Source organism: Trichogramma pretiosum, unplaced genomic scaffold (assembly GCF_000599845.2).
Source record: "Trichogramma pretiosum strain Unisexual culture from Peru unplaced genomic scaffold, Tpre_2.0 scaffold60, whole genome shotgun sequence".
NCBI lineage: Eukaryota > Metazoa > Arthropoda > Insecta > Hymenoptera > Trichogrammatidae > Trichogramma > Trichogramma pretiosum.
Genome location: NW_019640805.1, coordinates 807,119 through 828,973, shown reverse-complemented (window position 1 = coordinate 828,973; position 21,855 = coordinate 807,119). Strand labels below are relative to the sequence as shown.

The window sequence follows — 21,855 nt, the reverse complement described above, 5'->3', positions numbered from 1 at the left end:
AATGAATTATAATACTATAGCTAGACATGGTAAAAAACATCTATATTTCGTAATTTTATATGTAAAAGGTAATTGTAGGTACTTTGGCGGCATATATTTCAATTGAATACGAAATTTCATTTGAATTTCAAATTGAATATTCATTTTCATAAAGTTCAGTGACGTTTCCATCGTTGACTGTACAAATAATTATGCACATAACATAATTTTCCTTATTAATAAAATTCTACTCAATATTATAAAATGTGGCAATATTGTAAAAATTGAAAAAAAAGCTATTAAAATGTTCAAAATAATCACAACCCTAACCGCATGAACTATCAACTATGAACGTTTAAAAAATACAAACTATTCAGCATAGAAAACATTTTTTAACTTTCTATATTATTTCGACGCACTCAAGTTGATTTTTAACATTGAAAATAGTAATTAAAAGTTTGAGAAAACAACGATGCACTCATAATTCCACAGCCTATAAAAAGGAACAATGTAAAAAAGAATAGCAAAACATAACAATTCGTTACACAAGGTATTCTAATGACATTTCACAAATTCTAAACAATTGAAAAAACAATTTGCAAAATTATTTCGGTATTATGTACAATAAAAATAAAGAACTTATAGAAACGATTTAATTTTCATTTTTATCGACGAAATTTTAGATGAATATGATTGTCAGTATTGTCATGAGTAACTGGCACATAAAATATGAACGTATCACGAGAAAACAGTTATTTTTCAAGCATCCAACTTGATTAGGCGACTTTTCGAGTCATTTTTTTATTGCAGAATCACAATTAAACGATGGAAGTTTAAGACGCCAGTCAGCGAATATTCATCTTATATTTTTCCATTAATAGGGATAATTTGGACAAAGTGGAATCACAAGATCATCCATATTCGGAAGGACAACTACTTTTTCGAATTCTCGTAGTAATTTTGTTTCAATCCATTTTGTTACGTAACCAATATTAAAAGCTCTCTCTCCAACAGCAGGTTTAGCTGTTAAATTGATTTTTGGAACGGGTTTGAAACCGTACCATAATCTATCTGTTGGTGGGGGAGGAATATTTACCGATAAGCAGCCTTCTATACTCGATACGCTCACCATGAGTCTAATTTCAGTTTTTGAAACCCCTTCCATTGCTTTTTTAATATATGATAATTCAGTAGCCTGAAATGATAAAATATATGAATTAAATAACTCCATTGGAGATTATTTTTTAATAAAATTAAAATGATTAACTAACGTGTTGAAAATATTTATTAGACGCCAGTTTATCAACCATGTTGAGAAATTTTTTCCCTGAAGATTGTGTTGGTCTAAAAAAGATGAAAATTAGAAATTATTAAATTTTTGAAATTTCAAGAATAATAAATAGTCAAAAACTCTTATTTACGTATTATCTTTTGAAGATGGGCTTGCAGACAAGGATATACTATCTTCCTCTTCAGTTGAAGTTTCAGGACTGTCTTCTACGTCACTATCAAACATAGGGGATCTAGCAGGTCGTAATTTTTCATTTCCATCATTTGAAGTCGGAGTTACGGATCCCGTTCTCTTTAACTTCATCAAATTTAGTTTAGTTTCTATTGTCATAGTTAAACTTCCTTCGTAAGTTATTTCCAAATCAAACCAAAGTCCACGTTCATTCATTAATGGTTTAGTTGCACTATGAATTATAGGAGCTCCTTGCCCAATTACTAATTCAGATACCGTTAAACTTTCCATAAAATACGGAAGTTTAATATTAGATAACTTTCGTTGTATTTTATCTTGTAATGCGTTTATCATATCAGGGCATTTATGCATATCAAAAAGTATCCTTCCAAATAACGCATTAATCCATAATCCGTCGTGACTAATGCTATTCGAACTTTTTGTTTCGAAAGAAGGCGTGGCCGGTAAGTTCTGGGAATAAAATACATTTATAGTACAACTTGAAAGGTCATATTATTTTTTTTAAAATGAATATGCTGAACATATAATTACCTCTACGTATCGAGCCATATAAGCTTGGTATGTTAAAAATGAAGACATTTCAGAAATCGCCAAGGACGGAGTGGACGGCTTTGAGTCAACGGCTGAAGAAGATATAGAACTTCTTTTACTCTCTTGCTTTGAAGCTAAAATTAATCTTCGGTACCTGTTTTTTACATTAAAAAAATCATTTAAATATTTGTTTTGTTTAATTCTAAAAACTATTTATGGCAATAAAGAATTAAATTCTAATCATAGGCGTGAAAGTATGCTTTAAATAAAATTCTTACCAATCCTCCTTTTGACGATCAGTTCTAGCAAATAAATATAATTTTATTTTCGTTCCCTCATCAGAAGCGTCGTCTTGGCAGTCTTCGAATACATCTTTGGAGTTAGAAATATCTTCGTCAGTTTCATCCTCTTCCATAATAATTTTATCATTTTCAATGTCCAGCACTTGAGGTTCTTCATCTGATGAATTGTCTTGCAAAGTGCTTTCTTTTACTGTATCTTTATCAAAAGTGACGCATATTGGATATTTTTTGCTCCATCGTCTGAAACATTACATTTTTTCAGTAGCTGAAATCAATATCTTCTTGATAATTGATTATTGGCAATTCAAATTAATCTACGTCAGATCTACCATGTATGAGTAGAAAATAATTTAAAATGTTTGGCTTTTCAATTTTTTAAAGAATAATATGTTCATTGAAAATAATAAACTTTCAATTGAAAGCTCGTAATAATATCACGTGGAGATGTTGCGAAATTCACACTGCGGAATCAAGTACTTAAATCGAGATGAATTTTTGTAGGTCTTCAAATGACTTGTTGTTATGCAAGTCGAAATATATGTTCCGTAATTTTACCGTAATTGGAGTTTAATACATAGAACATTTTTATGTATTTTTATCCAACACTGTAATGTTGATTTCTGATATTTTCACCAATTGAATTTTCAAATCATCCCGGTTAATAGATCCCGATGAATAATTTAAAAAATAGTGAAAATACCTCATAAGTTATAATGTTTTTCTACCATATTATATTTTTATCTGTCTTTAGTTAGAGTCTAGAGATATGTTTCATTAAACTATTTAAACATTTTATTCGAATGAAAATTTCATTCGAATAAAATAATGGAAATATGATGAAGTAAAAAAAAAAGATAAATATCATAAATTGATAACAATTTATTTACCTGCGCCTGATTAGACCAGATGGAAGCAAATCGACTTTTGAATCAGCTAAGTTATACACTCGCTTTTTAGTAAATTTAGGTTTGTGTTTAGCCTCATCCCATACAGCACGTTTAGGTATCCTTGTTCTAGTTTCTATTAATTGGAGATTTTCACCTTCTAATTTGAGAAATACTGGTTTTGTACGGGCAACATGATAGTTTTCTGGTTCATATCGGTATGGCAGTTCATTTAACCATCCTTCAAACTTTTCAACAATAACATGTTCTTGAACAGCAGTTATTTCAGTTACAGCAGGTAGTGCAGTTTTTGTTGGGATTGTTAGTAACTTGTAAAAACTTTTATATATTTTTTGAACCATAGTTGAGCCAAAAATGCCAGCACAAATACCCATTAAATATTTAGGTATTGGAATGAAATAAAAGCAAATAAGTACAATGATCAATAAAAAAAATTGATAATATATTCTGTTTTTCAGTTGAATGAACCTCTTATCATACTCTGATAGAACTATACTTGGATTTAAACTAAATACTGGTAAAACATTGTTTATATTTTTATGCAATCTTATATGAGCATCAATATTATCTTCTTTTTTGTCTTCAAAAATAGCATCAACATCTTCAGTTTCAAAAGCAGCTTCTGCAGCCTCAATACCACTTTCAACACTGTCATCCTCTGCTTTTTTGGTTTTAATACCAGTTTTAATATAAGAAAATCCAACAAACCTGGAAGAATGAGTTCTTTTTTTTAGCACAGGCGATGAGTCTTTTATAGGCTTCTCTGAACCATTTTCATCAGTAGGTGTTACATCATTTAAATCTTCATAGTCACTAAGGCTAGAAGTGTCTCTGCTTCTATCATTTTTAGACTTTTTCTTTTCATGTTTCATTTCAGAAATTTTGTCCTCAAAAGTTTTTGTAATTTTTCCTTTAATATCTGACAGTACCCTCCATGTTGTTCCTTCTGATAAATTATCATCTATGCTCATGGAACGTCTATCCAGATTTCCTTCATCATTATCTCCAATACTTATGCAACTTTTTCTGGGACTTGGTCTAGGAGAAGATTTTTCTGATTCAGGAGTTAAATGTTTTTCTTCATCTGTACTCGGATAAAGTTCCTCCAATTCATCATCACTGGCATGATAACGTATAGCTGGCACCGACATTGTGATTGGTTTTCCTAAAAAGTAAAATGTCATTGAATTAGCTACTTGTACATTCAATTAATAATACTACTTTAGATATACCTAATAGTTACTTCAAGTTTTGGATGTGACAGCGTTATCTAATACTTTTTAGAATTTACTTATAAATGAATGAATTTAAAACATCTACAACCAAAAGTATAATAGTAAGCTAAAAACATTAAAATGTTAATACATGCAAATTTCAAGAACTAACTTAACTGTGAAACTGAATATTCAAGCACTAGCTTCCAAACTTGTGCAGCACTGAACAGACACAAAATTTCAAGTGTCATGCAAAGAAAAATATAGCGATGAGTCATTAATGTTTTTTTGCACCTTTAATAATGGCTCGAGACTATTGTTAGTTAGCATTTGAAGCGTAATTACTTTGTTACTTAACGCGTGCTTATGAGCGAATCACGAATATGCAGTATAGCATGTAATTCAGAGAAACGAAGGTAAAAAAAGCGGAAGCTAGCAGAAGAAGGGATTTTCCCAGTGGAAAAAAATTGGAGTCTTACCTTTGATCATGCCAAGAGTTATCTTGGCAGGGCTGTTTTTAGAGCTCATGTTAATGGCGTTGGGCCTTTTCGAGCCAAGTTAGCTGGACAAGGCTGGCAACGAGCTCGTAAATCGCAATGAGCAACGATTTCAACGAGCAGGTTTGTACTTGACTCGATTCGCACTCAAGTAATCGCACATCATCGCTGCATTTAATACTTTCTTATCTGTATTTGGCCGCGTTCGAGTAGGAGAATTATCTTTTTTTAACCCGAAGTATTATTGATAATAAAAAGATTATACTACTGCCCGCACATGATGGGTTTGTTAATACGAGTAAATGTGAGCATTTACCGTAAAGGATCAAGTATTATTATTATACGTAATGTTCACGATGTCGATCGTCGAGCCACGCGACGCTACCGACACAAATAATGAGGCAACTGACGTACAGGCACGAATTTCAGTCGCTATACTCGCTATGCTCTATGTGTATTTTGCACCGAAGTTTGTGTATGTAACATGCGTCGTCGAGTGCAGTCGCACCGAGCCACACACTTTCTGGCCTGTCAAAATAGAGCATATTTGCCGCGAGAGGACGCGCTAAAGCAGCGCCTACAGCTCGAGATCAGCTTGTCTCGAAGATACAGATTTCGCGTTCCGCTAAAAAGATAATGTAGGAATCTGCCGTGTTGCATCTCGGTACGGCTGTACCGCGTGCGACTCGCGTGTACACAGGTATATACAAGATCGAGCCACACAATTGCACTTTCCTCATTTTCATCTCGAGCAGCTGTGTTTACAAATATAAGCAAGGATCGAGCAAACGTCATTGGCTGGCAGCTTGCTCAGCGCAGTCACTCGGCACTTTTGAAAACTTTTTCAAATTTTGCGTGGGCGTCAAGATTCGTGTATTTATAATTGTATGCTCGAGCTCACGAGCTGATCTTGGAACGCGTCATTCTTTTATTCGTCGGACTGACTGTTCGTCAGAGAAAAGAGCGACGACTACTTCAACTGCGGGTGAATCAAAACTACCGGTATCGTTTAGCGAATTCGAGCATTAGAATTATTGCTATTTTGAGTCGAAGCCGTTGTTTTGATTGCGCGGATCAGCCCATCCAGTTAGCTATTATGCAAGTTATTGTTCATGCATGCGGTGACAATAATACTTGCACGTGGTGCCAGTCGATAGCGGTGCGGTGCCGGGAAAAAGCGAGTAGATGCAACGCTTAGATAAGAAGGATAGCAAGCAAAACAAAATCAAAGAATGGTTATTACGCGGAGCGCATGGCATTAGTCGCAGCCGAGCTCGATTTGAATTGCAATCGGTCAGCTGGTGGGACACATGCCACCTCGAGACGAGCAGCTCGCGGTGCATATGCGTCGCAGTGCGCGATAAGGAAAACAACGTCGAGCGACGACGCGACCAATTGCAGATCAAAACACGTTACATCACTGAGCCAGCTCGGCGGCTATATACCAATAGCGCAGACAGCTTATAAGCTCGACGGGCTGGATTTCACGTACCTGTGCGTGTGGCGGCTATTAGCGGCTGTGCAGACGTGTGCGACGTGCAGCGCGCGGTTGCAGCGGACGTAAAGCTGCGACGAATAGACAGTCGACGTCGCTGTTGCTCGGCGTCAAGTAGACTCCGTATATATACACGCGCCGATCGCCGTCTCGTGCAGTGACTGTTTTTCTAATTTTTGGCTCGATCGCTCGTCGATCGAAGCGTATATAAGACGCGCGAGAGCTCAGCCTCGGACGCAACGGCGCAGCTAATAGCGGTATACAGCAGCGATATAGCTTTTGCGTGTAAAGCTCTTTCCAGGCGCGCGTCGAGTGGGACGACACAAGATCGCTGCAGCATCAGCTAAAAATTCCGGATCGGCAGATAAGCGGGCGGATAAATAAGGAAAGCGACGCGTGCACTTGCAAATTGGAGCGATAGACCAAGAGACGCTGTGCTGCCAAGAACTTGTCTCTCTCTTTCGTCTCTCGAGTGCCGAGGGCCACGACTTGCAAATACACCAGCTATACGTTCGAGTATATATAGTGGACGGCTCGAAGCTCGCAGTTGTATAATTTCAGTCGGCGGCGCTAGCACGATACGGTCGTGCTCGACGCGGCGATCATCGTGCACGAGTCTATAAAGATATCGCGTAAGCACGCGGACGGCGACGGGCGAGTTGCGATTTGCGATTCGCAGTGCCAAGTTAAAAGGCCGAGCTCGGCAGATGTCGGGCCGAGCGCTCGCCAATCGCGAAAGCTCCCAGAGCATTCAGCTCCGTATCATAGGACGAAACTCCGAACTCGTGTCCCGTGGTGTGCTGCTGCTAGACTACTGCTGCTCGCTGCCGAGTCGCTGACTGCTCTTATAGGGTGCATGTGGATGTGAGTGCGCACTTCTGGGCACATGTACGCGAGGTATACGCGAAGGCTCGAGTAGGCCGCGAGTCTTGCACGCGTCTCTGGCGACGTCCCACGCGGGCCGCGAGCTGCAGAGCTCGCATCGTCGTGACTTATATATAGATTAGGTCGAGACCGAGCCTAGGACTCGGCCACTGACTATTTAGTGGCTGGCTGCAGCAGAGTGTAAAAAGTTGCAAGTGCTGCGGGTGGTCCCCAACGTTCTGGCAAAAGTGGAGTTACGACAGCGATGAAGCAGGCTTCATCGTTCGCCTCGTCCTCGACCTCGTCCGACGAACTACTGAGCTCGGCTCGACGTCGTCGCTCTCGTTGTTATTGTTGCTGTCGTTGTTGTCGTTGTTGCGGGCTCGACTACCACAACGTTGCGTCCGAGTCAGTGCTCGAGCGAGTAACGATGCTCGTGCTGAAACGATGATACGCGATCAGCCGCAGGGAGTGCGCGCGACGCGACTGGGCCCCCGCGTACGTAAACTTTCAGCTTGGCTGTATTGAAATATACATACATAAACTCTTTACGTCTGCTCGCTGTGTTGTTGTGAAAAATATATACGTCAAGACACCGAGCGTCGAATTCGCTGACCGACAGACACAGACCGAGTCGGGCAGCCGACCGACAACTGCCAGTTAAGTTGCCACAGCACGCATCGAGTTGAGAAGGCGCGTGCGAATACCAGCTTTATACACTTTCTTGCCACTGTGTGACGGCTACTGCTATTGTTGCTCGATTTGCAATTCATTCTCTTGTTCGACCGAGTGCACAGCGAAAAAAGTGTCCGCTTGATGGTTCACCGAGCTTTTCTGCCTCTTTTCCAACTTGTGGGCATGCTGACGAAATGCCCTGGATCTATTGAGTCGACAATACTACTGCTCCATATCTATAGACTCTTCTTGCACGTACACGCAGCGTTTTGTCTAGAAAATTGAGGTAAAAAGAATACGTCAGACTGCCGCGACATAAGAAAGGTCGTGCGACGGACTCACCGTCCGACCGCGACTCCAACATGACGGACAAATTAGCCAGTGGTGGTCAGGCTCAGCCTATTGTTAAAATAGGTCATTACATGCTTGGTGCTACCTTGGGCGTTGGGACTTTTGGAAAAGTAAAGAGTAAGTATCTACCTCAACCATCTCCTTCATTTTTTGCTACTTTGAATATTTTGAATGATTTCAAAATTTCTTTTATTTTTGTTTGTGATTATGTACAATGAAGATATAATTTTTTTATTTACTTTTAGTTGGAGAACATCTTTTGACCAAACATAAAGTTGCTGTGAAAATACTAAATAGACAAAAAATCAAAAGCCTTGATGTCGTTGGCAAGATTAGAAGAGAGATTCAAAATCTCAAACTTTTTCGACATCCTCACATAATTAAATTGTATGTTAAATATTTATTTATATATTTCTTATTCTATTTTGAAATCTAATAAAAATTATGTCATTTTTTCATTTTTAGATATCAAGTTATTAGTACCCCTACAGATATTTTCATGATCATGGAATATGTCTCTGGTGGTGAACTTTTTGATTACATCGTGAGACATGGTAGGCTCAAAGAACACGAAGCCAGAAGATTTTTCCAACAGATTATATCTGGTGTTGATTATTGTCATAGGCATATGATAGTTCACAGAGACTTGAAACCAGAAAATTTATTGTTAGACCATAATCTTCACGTGAAAATTGCTGATTTTGGTATTTTAATTTTTTCTTACTCTGACGATAAAAACTCAAATTCTTTATAAATTATAATATTTTTTAGGACTTTCGAACATGATGATGGATGGAGAGTTTTTACGTACTTCCTGTGGATCACCTAATTATGCGGCTCCAGAAGTAATTTCTGGAAAATTATACGCAGGGCCAGAAGTAGATATTTGGTCTTGTGGAGTAATTTTATATGCATTACTATGTGGTACACTGCCATTTGATGATGAACATGTGCCAACTCTTTTTCGCAAAATTAAAAGTAGGTCTCAATCATATTCTATAAAAAGGTATTTTTTATCATTCGAGTTGCTTCCAATATTATCATGATTCACACTATTCTTCTAGATGGAGTATTCCCAATTCCTGAACACTTGAATAAGTCTGTTGTTAATTTGTTATGTCACATGTTACAAGTTGATCCAATTAAGCGAGCTTCAATAGAAGATATCAAGTAAAATCTTTATTATATTAGATGTTATATTTTTTTAATTTTACATTCACTCAAATTTTTATATACTTTTATTTATATAGAAAACATGATTGGTTCCAAAAAGAACTTCCAAGCTACTTATTTCCGTCACCTGTCGAGCAAGATTCATCTGTCATTGATATTGATGCTGTGACAGAGGTTTGTGAGAAATTCAATGTTCAAGACACCGAAGTTCATTCAGCATTACTCAATGGAGATCCTCACGATCAGCTGGCCATAGCATACCATTTAATAATAGATAATAAACGAATTGCAGATGAAGCAGCAAAAGCAGAAATGAAAGACTTTTTTGTAGCTTCAAGTCCACCACCAGTAGCACTTGGTGAAGCAAGTTCAAGTCCTATAAAGCCTCACCCAGAAAGAATAGCACGTTAGAATAATTTTTTATAAATGTTTTTTTTAATTGTAAAGGAACTAATAATAATGAGATTATTATTTTAGCACTTAGAGAACGTCAGGGATCTGTGGGTAGTGGTACTTCTGGAACAAGTAGTAAAGGTACACCTGTAAAAAGAGCAAAGTGGCATTTAGGTATACGATCACAATCAAGGCCTCATGATATCATGAATGAAGTTTATCATGCCATGAAAATTCTTAATTTTGAATGGAGAATTATGAATCAATACAGTGTAAGAGTGAGACGTAAGAATAAAGTAACAGGAAGATATTGCAAAATGTCGTTACAACTTTATCAAGTAGATTATAAGAGTTTTTTGTTAGATTTTAAATCTTTATCATACAGTGATAATGAAGATCCACCAACTGGTAAATATTCAACACTCTAAAGCATAAATTATGACACATAATGATAATAAAATATATTTACAGAACCTCCTCCACCTGGACCAAAGGGACATCATACAATGGAGTTTTTTGAAATGTGTGCTGATTTAATATCGCAATTAGCGAAATGAAAAATTTATTGATTGTGTACATTCTATGTACCATCGTTAATGACAATTTAATATTGAACGAAGGTGGTAGTGATTTAGACACCAGCTGATTTTTTTTTTATAAATATTTTGAAAAATTGTAAATATTTCGAATACCTGCGATAGCCTTAGAGTTTTTGAACTTTCCAAGATAAATGTATGATTGTATATTTTGCGAATTCTGATCGTAGTTCGTGGCTACTAAAATGTTGAGAGAACCATTTTTCAAATATAAATATTTAACGTGAATTGTAAGGTGACTTCTGAATGAATCATTCAAAGATGAGCTGTAGAAAAAATTCAAATGTGGCTTTAAAATGTAATACAAACATTGAGACATGTAAATCAAGTATTATTTTAAATAAAAAATCTATTGAACGCAATTAAAAATGAAAAGTGAAGAATAACGTGTTTATTTTTTCAGAGCTTATTTATTATTTTGCAATGAATCAGAACTCCAAATTTCCATTCAATTTTTATAAAATTTATATTGGTACAAAACCACGATTTATCAAAATTACAAGTACTTTTGAGCTGCAGAATTATTTATAATTTGTAACAGATAGTTATAATGGATTTGGAATATGCGCAGTTTTATAAAAATATACATTATATATAGTCAATTATAATGACCAAAGTTTTTTTTTTCATTTTTTACAATCAAATTTTCCGGACATGAATGATACAACAATTATTTTTTACGAGCTAGTCAGACGTAGTTGATGCGAAAGACAATGCTGGCAATACAATTTGATGATTATTAATATTATATAAGCAGTACATTTGGGCATTTTTTATCGCAGTTATCGTAGAAATTCTGATGTTGATATTTTGTTATTCATGAAATAAAATTATTCTTCAGTAATTAGGAATGACTTACATCGACACTGACACATTATACAGACACAACAAAAATTATGGTTAAATTTATAATTAATGGCCACAGCGAAAATGTCAAAAATATTGTTCAAGTAAAGGAAGATCTTGACTTTCATGTACGTAAATCAATCATTTATTTGATTAAATTTTATTAAATCAGTAATGATTGAAGAGCAATCAAAAACTTGAGTTTAATCAAAAGTACAATGTTGATATATTTTACGATCTTCTAATACTGAGAGCTTTTAATTTGTAAAAAAAATCATGAATCTTAAATTTATGAAAATAACAGGTTTAAGAAAAATTTTACAAAATATTCGATGTTTTTATTTATAAGGAATCTTTATTTTCTATAGTATTTTTTCCTTTTTTTAAATGTTTTGCATTCTTTGGAATGAGTCTATAAATTTGAAAAAATTTTATCACAATATTTCAATGTAAGCCGTTTGACGTCTAAAATCGTCATAGTGTGAAGTTATGATGAAATTTATATTTTCAAAATATCATACAGTTTTGATTATCAGAGTTATTTGCAGTCAGCAGCTTCTGTATTTACCAATTTTATATATTATGTGCGTTAAAAAGATTCTTATGTTCAACTTTATTTACAGTCAAGTCTTAAAAAGAAAGTCAGAACCTTTTTTAACCATCACTGACTAGAGATTGATATTACACAGCAATATTTGGTAAGTTTTGAGATTGCAGTAACATCAATCAGGAAGACTTTGTGTACATTATTTGTCAAGTGTTGAAAAGAACTAAAAAATTGTGCAGCAATTTGTTGTTAATTCTATTCTAAATAATGTGCAAAAATGATTTATTACTTTAATTTATTCCAATTTCAGCCCAGTTTGAAGTAAATGTCTACTTAATTTATTTAAAAATTTCATTTTCAGTAATATGATTATAAATTGATTGGAAAATGTAATTTTTAAAAAGGTTCATTTTTCTGTACTGAACGTATTGCATAATTAAACATGATTAGATATAATTATAAAACTTAAATTATATTTATATATAAAGATGTAAAATGTTTAAAAGAAAAAGATTTAACCTATATCAGCTGCAATTTTATCAATTAGCAATCAAAGTAATATTGAATTGTTATTTACATGAAACTCAACACAAATTTACATTTGCAAAACATTCCATTTGTTCAATGACAAATTATGTCTAAAAAATTCTGTTGTAATTTTGTGATCACTTGTAAATTAATTAAAAAGATTTTTCGGCTGACATATTATTTGAAGTTTGACAATATTGCACTACATAGAAAACCATTAATAATGGCGTGAAACCAATACTTGATACAAATTAAATTGCTCTCATATTGGTACATGTAGCTGCCTACAGTAGCTGCTCAATTGTTCACTTCACTTTTAAGAAAACAGTTTGTTAAACTTCTTGACTGTCATCATTTGTTTCATCATCAACAAATTCTACATGCGTAAAAGGAAAATGTCCAACTTTACCATGTAATTCACCCTCCCACTGTCCATTAATGTTTGTTTTTGTTACTTTTATAATATCTCCAACTTCTAATTTAAGTGCTGTTTTATCATAAGCATTGGGCACTCGTGCTTGCTTTACCTTAGCAAAAGCAGGTAGTGTCCGTTGAATATTTGCACGCCGAGTCGTAGTTTGGATAGAATCTGTTTGAGATATTTGAGTTCCAGATCCTGAACTTCCACCGCTTTCTGGCCTGGCTGGAAGAGATTCAATCGTGTGGTGATCTTCATTGTATTTTTGTACATAAGGAACAGGTACTGAACCAGTCTGTCCAAGACTATTTCTGGCAGTCCACCATTGTTCTTCATCTTTTGATATAATTGTCAATATTTCTCCTAATTAATAACAAAAATTATTTAAAGAATTAGGAAATAAATAATAAAAACAAGTTTTTCAGAATGAATAAACATGAATTATTCAAATACCTTTCTTAAATGGTAAGTCATCCGGATCATTTCCTTCAAAATCATACCTTGCTATAACCCTCTGAATTTTTCTCGGTGCAGGTCTTATCAATGGAGTTGTATCCAAGTAGTGTAATTTATAGAATGCTAAAAGTGAAGGAATGTCAGAAAAATCTTGATCTCCAATTCTGTATATTGTCTGTTCTCCTTGCTGAATTTTATTTATTATGTAGTGACTAACTTTACTGTCTTCTCGAACACAAAGGACAAAGTCACCATGTATGGAGATGCTATCTCTTACAAGAAAAACACCTCCTTCTTTTTCACTCATTAGTAAATCTGAGGCATCTTGTCTGGACATGGCACCAAAGTACCAGCTAAAATATAAAAATATTAACTTAAATTTCATTGAAAAATATTAGAGAAGTACACAAATTAAAGCACAAACTGTAGATGGGAGTTATCTTATCAAGAAAAAGCATTATATTCTTGACATCCCCAATCATGAACAGTAGACAATTTGTGCATACAAAGTACTCTCTTAGACCCCCAACTGAATTCATAATTGTACGATCGTTCGTACTATTGAATATATTCGAACTTACGTACACATGCGTCTCGAATTATAAATTATGCTAATGAATGAAGGATTTAATGGGTTTTAAAAGAAAGTTAGCCTTATAGAGTCGGGAGGGAGTAGGTAGTACGACGGTGAGAAAAGAATAGTCGCAAAACAAGGAATTTAGAGGGAAAAGTAGTCGAGGCACGGCGTGGAGGCATTACACGCTATTACAGACGACCGTGGGCAGCCAAAGACTCACCTAGACTTGTCGTGCTGATCGAAGGTCCCGGCCATGGTGTAAATATTTGGTTATAAGGTCACAAAAACAGCCGGGTTAAGGCGAAATTTGGCGTATCGTTGTAGTCCTTTGTAGGCGCTTGTCAGGCGTCGTCGTTGTCGCTGGTTTTGTCGCTAATTCGATCAACGGCTTGGCGTGTAGTGCGAACAAAATTTGTTATTCCGCGGAGAGTATCTGCTGCTGAGTCCAGCACGGAGATTCAAGTAGGCGGCGCAAACAAGAATTAGTTTTGCGAGGCGGCTGCATACTGCAGCCAGCTATAACGTTGCGATCAGAATTATTCTCCTATACACGCACGCACGGCACAAATAAAGTATTGTCGTGGGAAACAAGTGTCGAAACAAGCGCGATCGTCCTCACCAGTCAATTTTTCGGCTTGTTGCACATCCTCCTCTTGTCCTCTCCACTCGACGCGAACTTTTTGTGCCTCCGAGCGGTGACTTGGTGAAAATACACATACACACACGAACACGGCCAAGTATGCGCCTGCACAATGCACAAGCACGCGACTGGAATATGTTTACACTTATTCAAAACTCGAACGTTCCGAAACGTCACAGCTGAGCCGCTATTTTCCTTTCCTCGATTGCGGAAGTTTGAGCGAATCTGAAAAGTCGCAATTTGCGAGGCTCCTTAAATGATGATCGAGTGGTTATACATGCCACAGGTACTGAATTAGCGAACGAAAGAAAGAGAGAGAGAAATTTATCTCGTGTTGACTTTTGGAACGCTGCCATTTACGATCTGGAATAGCTGCGGTAGCTGCGAATTCGTATAATCGAATGTATATTTACCAACTGCAGGTCATTTCGCGCGCATCAATAATCGAGTGATTTAAGTGCATGGATCAAATCGATAGCGCATTTAATTTGCTCAGTACGTTATTTTATTGGCCTGAATTAAATGCCGATTCTGTTTGCAAATCAACACAATTAATACTGTCATAAAATTCATATTGGAAACTCATAAATTCGATTTTGTTTATGCGGTATTTAAACGTCGCCACAATTGTTATGTATCCATTGGTTATAGAGGACCACTAAATTTAATTCATTCGGTACTTTGATATATTGTATTTATTTTAATACTTGAATATAAAATGTAAATTAGCTTGAGAAATGCTCATAGCTATCGACTGTTACATTGATGTCTTTCGACGTTAAATGGCAGTAAATCATATACACAAAGACAAGAGGTAAATATTACTTTTATATAATACACCGCGAGATCGTATCGTGGGCGCCCTTTTAATTAATCCGACAGAATTTAGGACTCGATATTTACGTATGTAGATTATTCGGCAATTTAAATTACGTCTGCATTATGCATTTCTTTTTAAAAACAAATTATTACGCGAAAATTGGAAAAGTGCTGCCAATACATTCGCAAAGAGAGCACCAATATATCATCAACTTCGGATAATATTTTTTTTTTCAACAGAACTTTCAAAAAATAATATTTGATTTTTGTACTTGTTGCGCCATCATTTTCAACCGCTTGAGTTCTCGAGCAATTGCTTTTTGTGATTCTTGGCAAAACCGTCTTTGCCTAGACTGGATCGAATTGTATTTCGATTATCATTACGCAGGGGCTGAACCACTAAATAATTTTTGGGCTAAAAGGGCCCCAGTCCAGCAGGCGTTCTTCGTCTATGTGTATAATAATACAATATATATTATGCCAATTTTGATTTTTGCTTTTTTTATTTGATATAATGAAAAATATAAAATGTTTATAAAAATTTTTACGGTAACATTCATTCTTTATCTTCATTAGCTAGCCAAATATCAGAAGTACAATCTCCGCCGGGGTATCTATGCAATGTAACAAAAATTTTTTAGAAAAATTAACTACGGATAATTGTATACATTTGTATGCATCAATTAAAACTGCTTACCTCATTTCATGAGCCAGCATAATATCATTTTTGTCACTTCCAAAATCGACTAAGAAGTTTTCATCAAGCTTCATACCACCATTTTCTGTGTCTATATCAAGTTTCATCATTACTGAGCCATTCCTATAAAAATTTTCAATTTTTATAAAACCTTAAAATAATTTTATTTAAAAAATGTTAAAATGGCATGTTGGAAATTTTAATTTTCTCCGCTCGGTTACGATTCTCGTAGGAAAATTCTTCTTTTGTACGAGGTACAAAAAAATCAAAAAGATAACAATTTTCAATTATTAGACCGAAATGATACTCTGCATTATTATTTGTGTATTATGATTTAACTTTTTGACAGAACAGTTTGGTTTCTTGAAATTAGAAACACATTTAGAATCTTCGATCTTCAATTCTTTTAATGATCCTCATGTTTTTATTTTGAATGTTATGAAAAGATAAAGGATAAGGATAATAGCTAGATCTGTTATGTAATGTTAAGTAAAGCTAGAGAAGAAGATGGCTACTGCAAGTTCCTTACTTGACGTGTTCAGGGTAGAATTGCCTGTCCCAGGGTTTGAAAATGGAGGTACTGACGTAGAGTCTCTTGCCGTCCAGGCTGAGCTGCAGCATCTGCGGCGAGCCATCGAGCCGGCGGCCTTTGATGTAGCGCGGCTCGGGCTGCTTGGACAGCTCCCGATCCTCGAGTACCCGGACTTTCGAGTCCGAAAGTATGCTGCCTCCCAAAAATATCTGCCCGGTCAGACGGGGTCGGGCGCGATCGCTGATGTCGTATTGGCGCACGTCCCCGTGAAGCCAGTTCGAGAAGTACAGGTACTTGTCGTCCAGGCTTATGAGAATGTCCGTGATCATGCCTGTGGTTGGAACAAAAAAGAAAAATTAAAGCATTAACTGCTGTATAAAAGCCGACATCATTACGCGTGACTGTCTTTGTGCGAGTATGAGCGCGTCGCGCTACATATTTATTATTTACAAAGGACATCTTGATGCAATTATACATATCTCGTACGCGTGTTCTATAAGCAGACGCAACTAAGGAATTTTCACACATTCGAAGGCCTCAGTGATTTCATATGGCTTTAGAGCGACTTACAGTTATTGCACTTGACGAGAAAAACGTCTCAGTCACATATTAATAGAAATTAAAAATTTTTTTATGCAACAGCTATACTTAATAAGTCACGAGGCTAAAATTGACACTTCACAGGAGAACATCTTCACGTTCGATTACGGATTACGATGGTAAATTAATAGTCGATTATTTGGCTCACCATTGATTTCTGGAAATAAGAAACCATCGACTTTTTTGGCTGGAACTTTGATTACGTCGTCGGCGGTCCATCGGCCTTGGTCATTTTTGTAGAATCGATAGATGACCGATTTGACGGCGCAGCCGACGTAGCCCTCGCAACTTTTTGGATCGTGGAGAAACCTCACCTCCAGGGGTGCGATACCCTCTTCGCCCAAATTAATAACTTGCTGCAGTTTGCGATCCTTCCACGAGTAAAAGTTCAGACTCCTGCCGTAGATTTCTATCACGTATTCGTAGTAATTTAATATTATATTTTTTGCAATTTATTATTGAGCTTTAATTAATTTCCAAAGATAAAATTGCGTTTTTAGAATTTAAAAGCGAGTTCTCAAGCGTCGAATTAAAAATACACGAACTGAAAGAAAAATCTTACGAACCATCGTAATGCCCTGAAAAATACGAACGAACCTTTAGTTCCTGATTATGATAAGAAAGAGTCAATTCAGTGGAAATGTATTGTATGTGTGTTGAATTTAAAGTAATAACTCAATTACGGGCAGTTCGAGTAACTTTATATTTTGCAAATACCGACAAACGCGAGCGAGTACTCGGTACAGTCCGTTTTTCTTTCTTTTTTTTTCGAAAGATTGTATTACCGGAGGAATTTAAAGTGAGGCCTCCGAGTACTGCATTTAAATTTAAAATTAATGCGTGACTAAACGCGTAGATGAAATTTCACATTTTGTATAATTTGACACGTGCGCGAGTCTCGTGTGTCTCTATCCGGTGCATCTTAGTTCATGGAGTATTAAATCTTCACAAGTGCACGTGTGCGCAGGTAAACGAACGTTAGGTACCCTCGAGGTACGGCTCATCTTTCGAGCGCGTAGAGATCTTTGAAAGAGCCATTGGAGCCTCGTAACGATCCTACCTTTGGCTGGCTAGAACTAAAAAGAACGAGCGAGTCGATCGTCGACAGTTACCTAAGCCCTCGATGTCCTCCGAGGCGAAGCCACGCTTGAAGACGTTCGGCACGCCCCACTCGGTGGCGATGAGGGCGTCGTGGTACGGCTGGTACCAGAAGTCGTAGCCGAACTTGGCTCGCTCCTCGCCTCGGGTCCAGGTGCCCAGGATCTCGAGGCTCTTGCTGTCGATGCGGAGAAAATCGCCGAGCGCGTCGCCCCGCGGATTGCCCAGCACCGAAATCATGATCTCGCCCGTGGGCGAGCAGTGGACCGCGTGCGGCGTGGCCACTCCGTGCCTGTGCATTTCCTCCGGCTCGAGAGTCTGCGGGGTGGGCAAAAATTGCGCCAATCTCCATGAGATGCAATAATAAACAAGCGATACGTATGCTGTAGCGGCGCGACCTGACTCACCAAGCCGTTTGGCCAGTTCACGCAACAGATTGTGATTCCTGTTGCCTTAACTCTCTCAATGCAACGTACAAACAAGCCTCATGCCCGCAAATACACACATGCGTCTTTTTATTACTCAAATATTATAATATACGCGCGCCCATGGGTGTATACAAGTAAACAAGCTGCGCATTGGAATTATTTGCTCGCTCGGACTTTCACATCCGAATGAGATTTTAACGACTCGAGTATTGCTGCAGCGACGAATTCGTCGTCGTCGTCGTCGTAGCCGTCGCCAAGTTTTAAACGATGTTACGCAGTGTTGCATGGCAAGCCTATATAGCAAATATTACACCGAGCTCCTCGATCGTCAACTGAAATTATTATTTTTCCAACTATAGCTAGAGTCACGACTTTTTGTCTGTTTTCAATTATAAACCATAATTGAATAATAACATCTAGTCTAATGATGATTTGCCGAGTATATTGAGCATACATATTTGTCATTAACGACGATTCTATTTAAGAATCATGAAAATTACCGTCTCCTATAAAATTAGTCTAATTCTTTAGGATAGTATGCTTTTTTAGTTTTAAAATAAAGTATTGAAACGATTCGTAGCACAAACGTTCGTAGAATGAAAAAAAAAAAAACATTACAAATTAATAAATACATGCATTGCATGATTACCTTTTTGATCGTCGGCTCTCTTTCGTTGGTTAAATCGACAAAGTAAATTCGATCGGACATGAGGCACGGCAGAACCAAGGTGTCGCGTTTTTCATTTGCTTGTCCGTGACAGCTACTGCATATATTCCATCCACTGTGGTGTAACTCGTCACCCACTTCTCGCATACTCAGTTTGTGGATTATCTGACAGATAAATGAATAACTTTGAACTTTTAATTTATTCGAGGAATGACTTAACGAATTAAAAGCAATCTTTATTTTTAAAAAATAATAAAAATCTTTATTTATGATTTAGCGATCTTACAAAATGTATTAAACATAATATTGGAGCTAAAGTTTTGAAAGTGAGAGTGAATGCGCCGAGGCAGCTGTCACTTTAATTATACGTCAACGATACACTGTAGGCCTTTTTTGTTAATCTTGTACACGTGGCCAGTATTTAGTAATAATCAATTAAAATATAAGTGCACACAAATAATGATACAAAGTATCTGCTGCAAACATCAACCTTTCGATGCATATTAATGCGCGTGCAGCAATGAAGTCGGTGTAAATGTTTCTCAGATTCATTTATAAATCGACATTGCCGCGTGGAATTTATTGCTCGAGATCTCGTGAATAATAAGGTGACGCTCACTCTTTTTCTGTTGAAGCAGCCATTAATAATGCGTAATGATATTGGCATATAGAAAAATGAATATAATGTCATTTGAAAATGAAATGTGCGGAAGTAGAAAAATCCATAGAGTATTTTTTATTATGTTTATCTTTCGAAGCGTGAAGAAATGAAGATTTCGCGAAGGTTTACGGTAGAAGAGTAGAAACGCACCGGTTTAACGCGGAACTTGAGTGCAGAGAAACAAAATTAGAAAGTTCCTAGACGCGAATACGCGTAAATCTATCGAAAATATAATTCGATTTAACGTACCTGGCAGTAAGTCGGACTGCTAGGATCGACGTCTACCGTCACCAAGGCGTCCGGCTTATCGACGTCCGTGTGCACGCAGTTGACGTAGAGTATTTTCTCCCGAGGTCCGTGCAGCATGGCCTCTCTCGGGCTCGCGTATCCTGGACCGCAGCTCCCATGTTGCTCTGTGCATCGAAAAAAGCTTTGAGATTCTCTCCTGGCAAAAGTTGCTTTGATTTTTCGGCTTGTCGATTGTAGCCGATACGAGTGATAAAATACTTGTTAAACGCGTCGGTGCTGTTATCATTCGTAATCGTAATTATTGCGAGTGGATGAGTGAGCATGTTAATAATCGCTTATTAGAAAGCGAAAAAACAATGAATGAAGAGTGTAGTGAAACAAAAGAAAAAAAATATGATAAGATGGTGTTCGAAAAAACAGTTTATCAGCCAACTACAGGCTTATTTGAGACTAAAATTGTTATTACTACCGTAATGAACTCAACAGTACAATTCAGCCTTACCTGTTTGCTCAAGTTAATGTGTGATTTGAAAAAAAAACGACCGTAGGTACTAACGCTGCAGAACGCAGCTAATCCAAGACTTGCGGACAGGTCTATGGTAACTGGCGAGTCGTGCGCGTCAAACAAATAAAAAGAAACGATGTGCGTGTATGTGCGTACTTACTCGTGCAGGTCTCGGCCATTATATCTATCCGCGAGTCTTTTCTACGATGAGGCAAACACGAGTCTCGATATGATGCTAGGAGCCGACTGAAGCAAGTATAATAACGCTCGAGCGTGCGTGTCTCCTGTGTGTGATACTATTGCGACTTACGCCTCATATACACAATCGCGACTATTGCCGATAATAATGTGCTTACTTTAACCGTATCACCTTTGAGCTAAGACTCTTTTTATTCAATGATTCATTAGTTGCATTTCAATTTTTTTTTTCTTCTCGCAAAATAGAGGGAAGTGTGGATTTTATCATAATGGCCTAGTTTTTTATCTGTACACTATAGCACTGCATTTGAAGGATATATTATATTTAAAAACTCTGAATTCATTTGCATACATTCAATGTTTTTTTGCAATTTTCACGGTTATTTATAAATAAATTGATCCAAAATAAAAAATATTTCAAAGGTATTATTTTACGTGAGTTCTTAATAACTAAAATTATTGTTTTATCTACGATAAATGATTTAAATTTTTATAAAACATAAACATTGTATACTGCGTATTAATTAAGTTTCAGATAGTTTCACCACTTTAAAAGTACAGTATAACATTAAATAAAAATTTAATCTTCGACTAAGAACTGTAAACTCAAATGATTATACAATTATAACTGAAAGTGAACGAAACAGTATTGGTTCGTTATTTATTGCACCAGATTACGATGATAAAAAACAGTTTTTTGTCTGCATATAAAATTACATAGATTATTCTAAAAAATAGTATCCAAAGTTATTAACGAGTTCTATAATTGTTTTTTAAATCAAGCAAACGACTGAATACATTTTAAATAATATTGTTTTTTAAGGAATAACTTTAATTAATTTGTTTTAATTGGGCACAACATTTTTAATCATTTGATGAAATACTTTTATTTTTCTTAATTTTAAAATTTTTTTACAATGAAGTTTTATGA

General features: G+C 36.3%; 4 protein-coding genes across 11 annotated transcripts; 1 reads left to right on the top strand and 3 right to left on the bottom strand.

Moving 5' to 3' along the window:
- Positions 1-775: 775 nt before the first annotated feature.
- On the bottom strand, positions 776-6,482 carry LOC106649864 (testis-expressed protein 2). 5 transcript variants are annotated; one of them, XM_014367553.2, is made up of 8 exons: positions 4,592-4,616; positions 4,433-4,516; positions 3,183-4,365; positions 2,272-2,535; positions 1,994-2,147; positions 1,401-1,912; positions 1,251-1,323; positions 776-1,174 (listed from the first exon to the last, which is right to left on the bottom strand). In XM_014367553.2, exons 3-8 carry the CDS (start codon positions 4,349-4,351, stop codon positions 854-856), a joined length of 2,493 nt encoding a protein of 830 aa, XP_014223039.1. In that variant the 5' UTR covers positions 4,352-4,365; positions 4,433-4,516; positions 4,592-4,616; the 3' UTR covers positions 776-853. The 5 variants fall into 5 exon arrangements, with proteins under 5 accessions (XP_014223039.1, XP_014223040.1, XP_014223042.1 ...); XM_014367554.2 differs by having other exon boundaries at positions 4,587-4,607; XM_014367556.1 differs by lacking the exons at positions 4,433-4,516; positions 4,592-4,616 and adding an exon at positions 6,404-6,482.
- An 878-nt stretch (positions 6,483-7,360) lies between these two features.
- LOC106649866 (5'-AMP-activated protein kinase catalytic subunit alpha-2) lies at positions 7,361-10,852 on the top strand. Its single transcript, XM_014367558.2, has 8 exons — positions 7,361-8,413; positions 8,542-8,683; positions 8,762-9,000; positions 9,068-9,274; positions 9,361-9,466; positions 9,547-9,875; positions 9,947-10,270; positions 10,334-10,852. Exons 1-8 carry the CDS (start codon positions 8,308-8,310, stop codon positions 10,417-10,419), a joined length of 1,539 nt encoding a protein of 512 aa, XP_014223044.1. The 5' UTR covers positions 7,361-8,307; the 3' UTR covers positions 10,420-10,852.
- An 817-nt stretch (positions 10,853-11,669) lies between these two features.
- On the bottom strand, positions 11,670-14,813 carry LOC106649776 (adapter molecule Crk). Of its 3 annotated transcripts, none has more exons than XM_014367380.2 (4): positions 14,450-14,813; positions 14,051-14,374; positions 13,251-13,606; positions 11,670-13,160 (listed from the first exon to the last, which is right to left on the bottom strand). In XM_014367380.2, the coding sequence occupies exons 2-4, from the start codon at positions 14,083-14,085 to the stop codon at positions 12,712-12,714; spliced, it is 840 nt and encodes a 279-aa protein (XP_014222866.1). In that variant the 5' UTR covers positions 14,086-14,374; positions 14,450-14,813; the 3' UTR covers positions 11,670-12,711. The 3 variants fall into 3 exon arrangements, with proteins under 3 accessions (XP_014222866.1, XP_014222868.1, XP_014222869.1); XM_014367382.2 differs by having other exon boundaries at positions 14,051-14,346; XM_014367383.2 differs by having other exon boundaries at positions 14,051-14,266.
- A 504-nt stretch (positions 14,814-15,317) lies between these two features.
- LOC106649788 (selenium-binding protein 1) lies at positions 15,318-21,421 on the bottom strand. Of its 2 annotated transcripts, XM_014367404.2 has the most exons (9): positions 20,887-21,421; positions 20,222-20,385; positions 19,294-19,476; positions 18,231-18,534; positions 17,685-17,696; positions 17,267-17,527; positions 16,516-16,849; positions 15,987-16,109; positions 15,318-15,903 (listed from the first exon to the last, which is right to left on the bottom strand). In XM_014367404.2, the coding sequence occupies exons 1-9, from the start codon at positions 20,903-20,905 to the stop codon at positions 15,846-15,848; spliced, it is 1,458 nt and encodes a 485-aa protein (XP_014222890.1). In that variant the 5' UTR covers positions 20,906-21,421; the 3' UTR covers positions 15,318-15,845. The 2 variants fall into 2 exon arrangements, with proteins under 2 accessions (XP_014222890.1, XP_014222891.1); XM_014367405.2 differs by lacking the exon at positions 17,685-17,696 and having other exon boundaries at positions 20,887-21,420.
- Positions 21,422-21,855: the final 434 nt, after the last annotated feature.